The following is a 13,866-nucleotide window of genomic DNA, read 5'->3' as shown; positions in this document are numbered from 1 at the left end:
TTAGCACCCAGGACACATCTGCACCCAGGACAGATCAGCACCCAGGACAGATCAGCACCCAGGACAGCCCAGCACCCAGGACAGATCAGCACCCAGGACAGCTCAGCACCCAGGACACATCTGCACCCAGGACAGCTTAGCACCCAGGACACATCTGCACCCAGGACAGATCAGCACCCAGGACAGATCAGCACCCAGGACAGCCCAGCACCCAGGACAGATCAGCACCCAGGACAGCTCAGCACCCAGGACACATCTGCACCCAGGACAGCTCAACACCCAGGACAGCTCAGCACCCAGGACAGCTCAGCACCCAGGACACATCTGCACCCAGGACAGCTTAGCACCCAGGACACATCTGCACCTAGGACAGCCCAGCACCCAGGACAGCTCAGCACCCAGGACAGCTCAGCACCCAGGACAGCTCAGCACCCAGGACAGCTTAGCACCCAGGACACATCTGCACCCAGGACAGCTTAGCACCCAGGACACATCTGCACCCAGGACAGCTCAGCACCCAGGACACATCTGCACCCAGGACAGCTTAGCACCCAGGACACATCTGCACCTAGGACAGCCCAGCACCCAGGACAGCTCAGCACCCAGGACAGCTCAGCACCCAGGACAGCTCAGCACCCAGGACACATCTGCACCCAGGACAGCTTAGCACCCAGGACACATCTGCACCCAGGACAACCCAGCACCCAGGACAGCTCAGCACCCAGGACAGATCAGCACCCAGGACAGATCAGCACCCAGGACCGTGCTCCCTGCAGCATATGCCCTCCCCATCTCATGCGCATTCACACCACTTCTCCCTTCTCCACAAGGGGGGATTGCAAGAACGGAGGATAATGTCTCTACCAAAGAGTTAAAAGTGTCACATCTGACGTCAGAATTCCTATGTGCCCAGAGATTTTTCTCTCCCTCCTTGCCCATTTTCCTGCCTCCCTCCTTGGCTTCCTCTCTTCACTCCCTTGGTTTTCTGTGCTCCCTCCTTCCATCTCTTCCCCCTCTCTTCTCTTGCTCCCTCCCTCCTTCACCCTCCCTTCTTCGCTCCCTCCCTCCATACAATGTGCAGTAGTCAGATCCTGCTGCAGCAGATATAATGGAGCATCCCTCCTCCTCCTCCTCCTCCTTGTGCTGAAGCTTACCCTTTCCCCCACTCCTTTATTTTTTCCCATTTCTGTTTCATTTCATCCCCCTCCTGTACAGAAGAAAGGACAAGAGGAGGGGGCGTGAGAGGGGTAAACACAGACCCCCCAAGTCTAGCAACTACCAAAAAGGGGGAGCAAGGTAGAAAAAGGGGAGATCCCAATTTGCTACCTAGATCACTCTCCCTCCCCCATCACCCTGGCTTGGAGGAGCCATGAACAAAATGCAGATGATGGAATAGGCAAGAAAAAGGAGGAAAATCGTGGCTGAAGAAAGGCACCATCCACCCATCTTCTGGATGCCAATTCTGGATTCTCATGTTTTTTCTGCTACAGGGAAGAAAGAGGATTAGCCTCGACAATTGCTCTCACCCTGTTCTCCGCTGCCTTCTCGCAAAATTTGGAGTGGATCAATACACCCACCTTTTTAATAAAGGAAGGATTCTTTTAATTTTTTGGGAAATTTGGCTTTTGCACTGATTTTTTTTTATTGAGGGGGGTCACAGGAATTTGAAGCCTTCCCCCCTACCCCATCCCTTTCCCCCTCCATCCAAAACCCCTCTCCACTCCATGGTCCAGGTGGAAATGTTGAGTTTGGGGAGAGAGAGCTGGATTGGAGCAATTCTCTCAGCTTTGGCTACCCTCCTGCTAGTCTGTTCTGCACAAAGGTAAGATGATTGGGGCAGGTGGGAGGGGTGCAGAAATGGAAGGAAAATGAGATATTGGAGGAGATGAGGGACAGGGGCTACTACAAGAATATGGCAGAAAGCCTTCAGAGATGAGTGGTGAGGTCGTGATGTTCATGGATAAAGGGATACAAAAAGGGACAAAGGTGGAAGTACTGTAGGTATGTGAGAAGAATGAGCGTTATGGGGGAGGGCGAATAGAGAAGCAAGTGCGGGCCAGGGTACAATTTGGGAAAGGGATAGAATTTAAACATTCCAACTGATGATAATATGTATCCAAATTGGAAATTGTTTATCCTTGGGAAATGATTAAATGAGGGGAATTACCTGTATACTCTAAAGGGAAAATGGTGAATAACGGAAGAAAATGGTTACAGTGTGACAGCGAAGATGGTTTTATTAGATGAGGCACATACATGCTCTTCCTAATACTGCTGCAGGCTAAAATACATATGGATGGTTAGTAGGAAATGATTGGATGACAATGCTTTCAATTGAAGTTTATGAAAAACGCAGAACGAAGCCATTAGATGGATATATATTGGTTTTGCAATAGCACTGTAAGGGGAGGAGCAAGGTGGACATGATGCCGAGGGACATGGGGCCTGGTTGTAGATGTGTGATACCTACAGATTAGCTTCGCTATAAGACTGTAAGCCTTCATAGATACTTATGTACGGATATATTATGTAAAGCTCGGATTTTACTCCTCATGTACCAAAACGGCCCGACACTTGGCATGGACAGGATGGAAATAGCACAGTAACACCCTGGATACTATTATTCAGAGGACAGTGAAAACATAAACTAGAAATATTATGTGACTATTAAATATACAAATATTTAATATAGACACACATATATATATATATGTGTGTGTACAAACAGGGACAGCCATTGCAGGTGTCTCCAAGCCTTTGACCTGCTGTTACTAGAATGTGCATATTTTAGATTCAGACTGAAGGCAGCAAAACTATAAAGGAATAAACATGGAAATAAGGAGTATGGCAACAAACCAGAATAGGTGTACACCTTAGATTCCTCAAAGAACCCCTTCTTCTCTGTTTTACTCTGATAACAGCTTTACCCCCTTCGCATTCTCTTAAGTGGCTTCATCAAGCAATCATCAGGAATGGTTTCCAATGAACAGGTATAACTCACCAAGAAATGATTGGCAGCCTTTAGAAAGTGTTTGCGATGATCAGGTGTGACTTACAGAGGCAGTATAGGTGTACAGTTCAATACAATGATGAGCTCTATTACGCCAGATTATGACAAGAACCACTTAACTAAGTAAAATGAGAGAAATGACAGCCCATCACTATTTTAAGACATGAAGGTCAGAAAATTACTAGAACCTTCATGGTAAGTCATGAAAACCATCAATCGCTATGATGAAACTGGCTCTCATGAAGACCCGCACACCCCTCCAGGATAGGAAGGCCAACAATTACCTCTGCTGCAGAGGATAAGTTCATCAGAGTTGTCAGCCCCAGAAACAGAAAATTGACAGCACCTTATGTAACAGCCCTCAGAAATAGTGCACAAACATCAAGAAGCAAACACATGTCAACGTCAACTGTCCAGGGGAGACTTCAAGAAGCAGGCCTTTATGGTCAAATGGCTGTAAAGAAATCACTACTAAGGACCACAAAAAAAGAAGTGACTTGTTTGGGCCAATCAACACTAGGACTGGATATTAGATGAGTGGAAATCTGTACTGTACTGATGAGTCAAATTTTCAGGTTTTTGGTACCAAACGCCATGTATTTGTGAGCTACAAGAAAAGTGAGTGGATGGTTTCTACATTTGTGGTGCCCATGGTGAAGCATGGAGACGAAGGTGTGATGGTGTGGGGATGCTTTACATGTGACCCTGATGGTGAGTTGTTACAAAGTCAAGGCACATTTACCTAGCATGGCTACCACATCATTCTGCAATGACATGCCAATGACAGGTGGAACCATATTTTATATTGCAACACGATAATGACCCAAAGCACCTCCAGACTATGTAAGTACTATGTGACTATTGATGAAGGTGAGGGATGGAGGCTGGATGAGATGATATTGCCTCCACAATCACCCAACCTCAACTCAATTGACATATTTTGAGATGAGTTGGACGCAGAGTGAAGGCAAAACAGCCAACAAGTGTCAGCACCTCTGGGAACTCCTTCAAGACTGTTTGAAAGCCAATCTAGGTGATACCTGATGAAGCTGCTTGAAAGAATGCCAAGGGGGTGTAAAGCTGTCATCAGAATAAACGGGGGGTACTGTGAGGAATCTAAGGTTTAACAAATACCTGGTTTATTTCACACATGTTTCTTTACTCCTTATTCCCATATGTGTTCCCTCGTGGTTTTGCTGCTTTAAATCAGAATCCAGAATGTGCATGTCTGTCTATCTATCTATCTATCTATCTATCTATCTATCTATCTATCTATCTATCTATCTAAATAAATAAAAAAAGACAGATAGCAGCACAACCTTAGGCAGATTTTGGGTGCAATATGACAAAGACCGTGTTGTGAGGTCGAAACGTTGCACCACTTGGTGCTGGATTAAAGTCCATAATTTTTCCTTGAACTGGAGTGCTGCCTGATTTTTCCATTTATCTATCTATCTATCCATATATCTGTCAATCTATTGTCTAGCTATCCATTATCTATCTATCATCTATCTATCTATCTATCATCTAGCTATTATCTATCTATCTATCTATCCATATATCTGTCTATCTATCTATCTATCTATCATTATCTATCTACCATCTATCTATTATCTATCTATCATCCAGCAATTATCTATCTATCTATTCACTATCTATCTATCATCTAGCTATTATCTATCTATCTATCTATCATCTATCTATTCAATATCTATCTATCTATCTATCTATCTATCTATCTATCTATCTATCTATCACCTAGCTATTATTTATCTATCTATCATCTATCTATCTATCTATCTATCTATCTATCATCTAGCTATTATTTATCTATCTATTATCTAGCTATCCATTATCTATCTATCTATCATCTATCTATCTATCTATCTATCTATCTATCTATCATCTAGCTATTATTTATCTATCTATTATCTAGCTATCCATTATCTATCTATCTATCTATCTATCTATCTATCATCTAGCTATTATTTATCTATCTATTATCTAGCTATCCATTATCTATCTATCTATCTATCTATCTATCTATCTATCATCTAGCTATTATTTATCTATCTATTATCTAGCTATCCATTATCTATCTATCTATCTATCATCTATCTATCTATCTATCTATCATCTAGCTATTATTTATCTATCTATCATCTATCTATTATCTATCTATCTATCATTATCTATCTATCTATCATCTAGCTATTATTTATCTATCTATTATCTAGCTATCCATTATCTATCTATCTATCTATCTATCTATCTATCTATCTATCATCTAGCTATTATTTATCTATCTATTATCTAGCTATCCATTATCTATCTATCTATCATCTATCTATCTATCTATCTATCTATCTATCTATCTATCATCTAGCTATTATTTATCTATCTATTATCTAGCTATCCATTATCTATCTATCTATCTATCTATCTATCATCTATCTATCTATCTATCTATCTATCTATCTATCTATCATCTAGCTATTATTTATCTATCTATTATCTAGCTATCCATTATCTATCTATCTATCTATCTATCTATCATCTAGCTATTATTTATCTATCTATTATCTAGCTATCCATTATCTATCTATCTATCTATCTATCTATCTATCTATCTATCTATCTATCTATCTATCTATCTATCATCTAGCTTTTATCTATCTATTATCTAGCTATCCATTATCTATCTATCTATCTATCCATCTATCATCTAGCTATTATCTATCTATTATATATCTATCAATCATTATCTATCATCTATCTATGTATGTATCTATCTATCTATCTATCTATCTATCATCTAGCTATTATTTATCTATCTATTATCTAGCTATCCATTATCTATCTATCTATCATTATCTATCATTATCTATCTATCTATCTATCTATCTATCTATCTATCTATCTATCATCTAGCTATTATTTATCTATCTATTATCTAGCTATCCATTATCTATCTATCTATCATCTATCTATCTATCTATCTATCTATCTATCTATCTATCTATCTATCTATCATCTAGCTATTATTTATCTATCTATTATCTAGCTATCCATTATCTATCTATCTATCTATCTATCTATCTATCTATCTATCTATCTATCTATCTATCTATCTATCATCTAGCTATTATTTATCTATCTATTATCTAGCTATCCATTATCTATCTATCTATCTATCTATCTATCTATCTATCTATCCATCTATCATCTAGCTATTATCTATCTATTATATATCTATCAATCATTATCTATCATCTATCTATGTATGTATCTATCTATCTATCTATTGTCTGTCTGCATATACTGTATGTATATATACTGTATACTGTACAGATGTTCCTTCGGTCATCTTATAAAGAAAAATCTTATCCCCAGCATAGCAGTGTAAGCTATAATGTTTTTTTTTACAAATTTTAAAAGCTGAATGAATGATTTTAGATGTGAATTTCCCTCCGCTCTCTTCTGTAACACCCCCACAGCGGCTTTGCAGTGTTCCCCCTACACCTGCCCTGTGAGGTGCACTCCCCGCTGTACCACAAGCTGAGCTGCACAGTTCCAAAAATATTTATGTTTACTTCCTGACACCACAGGGTATAAAGTGCTATAAATGTATCTTACCAGTGCTGAAACTCAGCATGATAGAATACATTGTATCACTGGCGGACACAGACAGAAGAGGCCTCTGTGCAAGAACAATATATGAGCCCTTTGCAGTCCAGTAGTTCATCATGATGCACGATGCCACCTGCCTAGGAGCTGGTAGTGGCCCCCTTGACCTCCTGGTCCCCTGTGTTGCACCAATAATATGTCCCGCCTGTGTATTGTATGGTATATGTACATGTATATGACTGTATGACAGTTTGCTGTATAAATAATGTGTCCGAATTATATCTGGCATTTCTGATACATTATAAAGTAAAATGATAATTTGGCATCTCCCAACATAGGGGATCTGTCTGAGAAGAACGTTACTTCTCCAAATGGCCCAGGACGAGGAAGTCACTTATGACAGAGAGACTGGAAGTGGCTAGACATGCCAATGGCTGCAGTGCTCCCACTATAGGAGAGGGGATAACTTTACAATTATTGGGGGTCCGACCAGTTTGGCCCCCACAGATCCTGAGACTTGAGGCTCTAAAGTGGCCAGGCTGAATGGAGCAGTGGTCGATCATGTGCACTACCAAGCAATTCATGCTTTATGGGAGCGCCGGCGATTGCCGAGTGCTGCGCTTGGCTGATCTTCAGCATTAAATGGAGCGGCAGTGCACATGATCAACCACAGCCCTGGTTTATGGAATCAGGGGGCCATGGCAGTCAGACCCCCAGTAATCAGAAAATTATCCCTTGTCACTTACTGTAGATAGAGGATAACTTTCAAACTTAAGAACATCTGTGTAAGATCCTCGTAAATTCTTAAATGATTTGATAGAAAATAAACAATGAAATGAGAGCGAGTAACAGCAATAGGAGCCATACTACAATGAGGTGTTACTACGGGTTGATTTTCTTTTTCATAACATTTATATAATTTTTAGCATCTACTTTTTTTTTTTCAGAGTGTTTTAAATTCTATTATACAATTACAACAACTGCAACACTTTTCTTGTTTTCCACAATACAATAGCCCCAAATAAAGATGCATCATAGCTTGATAGACATGGAATTAAATGGTGTCTTTTAGATCTTATAAGGAATATTGTTCCTCTTATTGAGTAACGATTAATCTACTATTTATGAAGAACTCAGAGATTGTCATTTACATCCAATGGATGCACAATATACTGAGTTTCGTGTACCCTATTCGCAGTGGAGAGGTGGTCACATGCATGCATTCAGTCTAGATCACAACCTATAGTAATCACATAAAGAATCAGGGAGTTCACTCAATACTTCATACATTTAAGCCAAAATCACTGATGGAAACAGGAAATGCAGATCCTTTTTTCTTGGGGTCCTAGGTTCCACCAGCCAGACTTCAACCAAACAAAACATTAAGTCAGAGTGCATCATTATGCTATAGTTTGGTATAGTGGAAAAACACCTTTAAGATTGTGTGCACATGTTGCGTTTTTGTCTCGTTTTTTTTTCTGCACAGTTTTATCACAAAACCTGAAGGGTTTCCTGATGCCAGCAAAGTGATTGAGAATACTGAAGTCTTGTGCACACCTTGCTTATCTTTCATTGAAAATTTAAATCTGTCATGTATGTCATAAGTATGTCATATACTGTACAGACCAAAAGTTTGGACACACCTTCTCATTTAAAGATTTTTCTGTATTTTCATGACTATGAAAATTGTACATTCACACTGAAGGCATCAAAACGATGAATTACCACATGTGGAATTATATACTTAACAAAAAAGTGTGAAACAACTGAAAATATGTCTTATATTCTAGGTTCTTCAAAGTAGCCACCTTTTGCTTTGATGACTGCTTTGCACAATCTTTGGCATTCTCTTGAGCTTCAAGAGGTAGTCACCGGAAATGGTTTTCACTTCACAGGTGTGCCCTGTCAGGTTTAATAAGTGTGATTTCTTGCCTTATAAATGGGGTTGGGACCATCAGTTGTGTGGTGCAGAAGTCTGGTGGATACACAGCTGATAGTCCTACTGAATAGACTGTTAGAATTTGTATTATGGCAAGAAAAAAGCAGCTAGGTAAAGAAAAACGAGTGGCCATCATTACTTTAAGAAATAAAGGTCAGTTAGTCCGAAAAATTGGGAAAACTTTGAAAGTGTCCCCAAGTGCAGTTGCAAAAACCATCAAGCGCTACAAAGAAACGGGCTCACATGAGGACCGCCCTAGGAAAGGAAGACCAAGAGTCACCTCTGCTTCTGAGGATAAGTTTATCCAAGTCACCAGCCTCAGAAATCGCAGGTTAACAGCAGCTCAGATTAGAAACCAGGTCAATGCCACACAGAGTTCTAGCAGCAGACACATCTCTTCAACAACTGTTAAGAGGAGACTTTGTGCAGCAGGCCTTCATGGTAAAATAGCTGCTAGGAAACCACTGCTAAGGACAGGCAACAAGCAGAAGAGACTTGTTTGGGCTAAAGAACACAAGGAATGGGCATTAGACCAATGGAAATCTGTGCTTTGGTCTGATGAGTCCAAATTTGAGATCTTTGGTTCCAACCACCGTGTCTTTGTGCGACGCAGAAAAGGTGAACGGATGGACTCTACATGCCTGGTTCCCACCGTGAAGCATGGAGGAGGAGGTGTGATGGTGTGGGGGTGCTTTGCAGGTGACACTGTTGGTGATTTATTCAAAATTGAAGGCATACTAAACCAGCATGGCTACCACAGCATCTTGCAGCGGCATGCTATTCCATCCGGTTTGCGTTTAGTTGGACCATCATTTAGTTTTCAACAGGACAATGACCCCAAACACACCTCCAGGCTGTGTAAGGGCTATTTGACCAAGGAGGAGAGTGATGGGGTGCTACCCCAGATGACCTGGCCTCCACAGTCACCAGACCTGAACTTAATCGAGATGGTTTGGGGTGAGCTGGACCGCAGAGTGAAGGCAAAAGGGCCAACAAGTGCTAAGCATCTCTGGGAACTCCTTCAAGATTGTTGGAAGACCATTTCTGGTGACTACCTCTTGAAGCTCATCAAGAGAATGCCAAGAGTGTGCAAAGCAGTTATCAAAGCAAAAGGTGGCTACTTTGAAGAACCTAGAATATAAGACATATTTTCAGATGTTTCACACTTTTTTGTTAAGTATATAATTCCACATGTGTTAATTCATAGTTTTGATGCCTTCGGTGTGAATGTACAATTTTCATAGTCATGAAAATACTGAAAAATCTTTAAATGAGAAGGTGTGTCCAAACTTTTGGTCTGTACTGTATATATGTATATAATTATATACAGTGGGGAAAATAAGTATTTGATACACTGTCGATTTTGCAAGTTTTCCCACCTACAAAGAATGGAGAAGTCTGTAATTTTTATCGTACAGTGAAGGAAATAATTATTTGATCCCTTGCTGCTTTTGTAAGTTTGCCCACTGGCAAAGACATGAAAAGTCTATAATTTTAAGGGTAGGTTCATTTTAATATCGAGAGATAGAATATCCCCCCCAAAAAATCAAGAAAATCACATTGTATAAATTAGATAATTTTTTTTTGCAGTGAGAAATAAGTATTTGATCCCCTACAAACCATTATGAGTTCTGGCTGCTACAGACCAGTTAGACGCTCCTAATCAACTCGTTACCTGCATTAAAGACAGCTGTCTTACATAGTCACCTGTATAAAAGACTCCTGTCCACAGACTTAATTAATCAGTCAGACTCTAACCTCTGCAACATGGGCAAGACCAAAGAGCTTTCTAAGGATGTCAGGGACAAGATCATAGACCTGCACAAAGCTGGAATGGGCTACAAAACAATAAGTAAAACGTTGGATGACTGTCAATCGACATCGATCAGGGACACCATGCAAAATCTCACCTCGTGGGGTATCCTTCATCATGAGGAAGGTGAGAGATCAGCCTAAAACTACATGGGGGAACTTGTTAATGATCTCAAGGCAGCTGGGATCAAAGTTACCAAGAAAACCATTGGTAACACATTACGCCTTAAAGGTTAAAAATCCTGCAGTGCCCGCAAGGTCCCCCTGCTCAAGAAGGCACATGTGCAAGCCCGTCTTAAGTTTGCCAATGAACACCTGGATGATTCTGTGAGTTATTGTGAGAAGGTGCTGTGGTCAGATGAGACAAAAATTGAGCTTTTTGGCATTAACTCAACTCGCCGTGTTTGGAGGAAGAAGAAGGATGAGTACAACCCTAAAAACATCATCCCAACCGTGAAGCATGGTGGGAGAAACATTATACTTTGGGGGTGCATTTCTGCAAAGGGGACATGATGACTGCACCGTACTGCAGGGAAGATGAATTGGGTCATGTATCGCGAGATTTTGGCAAACAACGTCCTTCCCTCAGTAGGAGAATTGAAGATGGGTCGTGGCTGGGTCTTCCAGCAAGACAATGACCCAAAACATACAGCCAAGGCAACAAAGGAGTGGCTCAAAAAGAAGCACAGTAAGGTCATGGAGTGGCCTAGCCAGTCTCCAGACCTTAATCCCATAGAAAACTTATGGAGGGAGTTGAAGCTCCGAGTTGCCAAGCGACAGCCTCAAAATCTTAATGATTTAGAGATGATCTGCAAAAAGGAGTGGACCAAAATTCCTCCTGACATGTGCACAACCCTCATCATCAACTGCAAAAAACGTCTGACTGCTGTGTTTGCCAACAAGGGTATTGCCACCAAGTATTAAGTGTTGTTTGCCAAAGAGATCAAATACTTATTTCTCACTGCAAAATGCAAAACAAATTATCTAATTTATACAATGTGATTTTCTTGATTTTTTTTTTGGGATATTCTATCTCTCAATGTTAAAATTAACCTACCCTTAAAATTATAGACTGTTCATGTCTTTGCCAGTAGGCAAACTTACAAAAACAGCAAGGGATCAAATAATTATTTTCTTCACTGTAGGTACACTTCACCTGTGAGAGACAGAATCTAAAAATCAAGAAAATCGCATTGTATGATTTTTACACAATTAATTTGTATTTTATTGCATGAAATAAGTATTTGATACCACAGAAAAACAGAACTTAATATTTGGTACAGAAAACTTTTATGCAATTACAGAGGTCAGACGCTTCCTGTAGTTTTTGACCAGGTTTGCACGCACTGCAGCAGGGATTTTGGCCCACTCCTCCATACAGATCTTCTCCAGATCTTTCAGGTTTCGGTGGGTAACATTGAGTTTCAGCTCACTCCAAAGATTTTCTATTGGGTTCAGATCAGGAGTCTGGCTAGTCCACTCCAGGACTTTGAAATGCTTTTCACGGAGCCACTCCTTAGGTGCCCTGGATGTGTGTTTCGAGTCATTGTCATGCTGGAAGACCCAGCCACAACCCATCTTCAGTGCTCCTACTGAATTTTACTGAAGGAAGGAGGATGTTGGCCAAAATCTTGCAATACATGACCCCATCCATCCTCCCTTCAATATGATGCAGTCGTCCTTTCCCCTTTGCAGAAGAGTGATCCCATAGTATGATGTTTCACCCACCATGCTTCACGGTTGGGAAGGTGTTCTTGAGGTTGTACTCATCCTTCTTCTTCCAAACCCGGCGAGTGGAGTTGATGCCAAAAAGTTTTATTTTGGTCTCAGCTGACCACATGACCTTCTCCCATGCCTCGTCTGGATCATCCATATGGTCATTGTGAGCTTCAAACGGGCCTGGACATGTGCTGGCGTGAGCAGGATTTTAATCCATGATGGCGTAGTGTGTTACTAACGGTAATGTTTCAGACTGTTGTCCTATCTCTCTTCAGGGTCATTGACGAGGTTCTTCCATGTTGTTCTGGGCTGATTCCTAACCTTTCTCAGAATCATCCTTACCCAACGAGGCGAGATCTTGCATGGAGCCCCCAGACCGAGGAAGATTGACAGTCATTTTGTGTTTCTTCCATTTTCAAATAATTGTGCCAACAGCTGTTGCCTTCTCACCAAGCTGCTTGCCTATTTTCCTGTAGCCCATCCCAGCATTGTGCAGGTCTACGATTTTGTCCCTGGTGTCCTTAGACAGCTCTTTGGTCTTGGCCATGGTGGAAAGGTTGGAGTGTGATTGAGTCTGTGGACAGGTGTCTTTTATACAGGTAATGAGTTCAAACAGGTGCAATTAATACAGGTAATGAGTGCAGAGTCGGAGGGCTTCTTAAAGAAAAACTAACAGGTCTGTGAGAGACAGAATTCTTGCTGGTTGGTAGGTGATCAAATACTTATTTCATGCAATAAAATGCAACAGAATTATGTAAAAATCATACAATGTGATTTTCTGGATTTTATTTTTAGATTCTTTTTCTCACAGGTGAAGTGACCTATGATAACAATTACAGACCTCTCCATTCTTTGTAGGTGGGAAAACTGCAAAATTGGCAGTGTATCAAATACTTATTTTCCCCACTGTATATACATATATACATAAGTATGTATCTATATACAGTACAGACCAAAAGTTTGGACACACCTTCTCATTTAAAGATTTTTCTGTATTTTCATGACTATGAAAATTGTACATTCACACTGAAGGCATCAAAACTATGAATTACCACATGTGGAATTATATACTTAACAAAAAAGTGTGAAGCAACTGAAAATATGTCTTATATTCTAGGTTCTTCAAAGTAGCCACCTTTTGCTTTGATGACTGCTTTGCACACTCTTGGCATTCTCTTGATGAGCTTCAAGAGGTAGTCACCGGAAATGGTTTTCACTTCACAGGTGTGCCCTGTCAGGTTTAATAAGTGGGATTTCTTGTCTTATAAATGTGGTTGGGACCATCAGTTGTGTTGTGCAGAAGTTTGGTGGATACACAGCTGATAGTCCTACTGAATAGACTGTTAGAATTTGTATTATGGCAAGAAAAAAGCAGCTAAGTAAAGAAAAACGAGTGGCTATCATTACTTTAAGAAATGAAGGTCAGTCAGCCTGAAAAATTGGGAAAACTTTGAAAGTGTCCCCAAGTGCAGTTGCAAAAACCATCAAGCACTACAAAGAAACTGGCTCACATGAGGACCGCCCCAGGAAAGGAAGACCAAGAGTCACCTCTGCTTCTGAGGATAAGTTTATCCGAGTTACCAGCCTCAGAAATCGCAGGTTAACAGCAGCTCAGATTAGAGACCAGGTCAATGCCACACAGAGTTCTAGCAGCAGACACATCTCTAGAACAACTGTTAAGAGGAGACTTTGTGCAGCAGGCCTTCATGGTAAAATAGCTGCTAGGAAACCATTGCTAAGGACAGGCAACAAGCAGAAG

The 13,866-nt window shown here is 40.7% G+C and overlaps 1 protein-coding gene across 1 annotated transcript in view; it reads left to right on the top strand.

Moving 5' to 3' along the window:
• The first annotated feature begins 1,054 nt into the window (after nt 1–1,054).
• The window catches only part of LOC141154165 (gamma-aminobutyric acid receptor subunit beta-4-like), a 578,714-nt gene continuing 565,902 nt past the window's right edge, over nt 1,055–13,866 (top strand). Inside the window, exon 1 of the mRNA XM_073639668.1 lies at nt 1,055–1,822. Within this exon, the coding sequence (XP_073495769.1) occupies nt 1,725–1,822 (98 nt within the window). The 5' untranslated portion in view covers nt 1,055–1,724. The remainder of the gene's footprint in view (nt 1,823–13,866) is intronic.

Source organism: Phyllobates terribilis, unplaced genomic scaffold (genome assembly GCF_046119375.1).
Source record: "Phyllobates terribilis strain yellow unplaced genomic scaffold, ASM4611937v1 Scaffold_7__3_contigs__length_470593459, whole genome shotgun sequence".
NCBI classification, from domain to species: Eukaryota; Metazoa; Chordata; class Amphibia; order Anura; family Dendrobatidae; genus Phyllobates; species Phyllobates terribilis.
The sequence above is the reverse complement of the archived record's forward strand: the minus strand, read 5'-3'. Positions and strand labels throughout refer to the sequence as shown.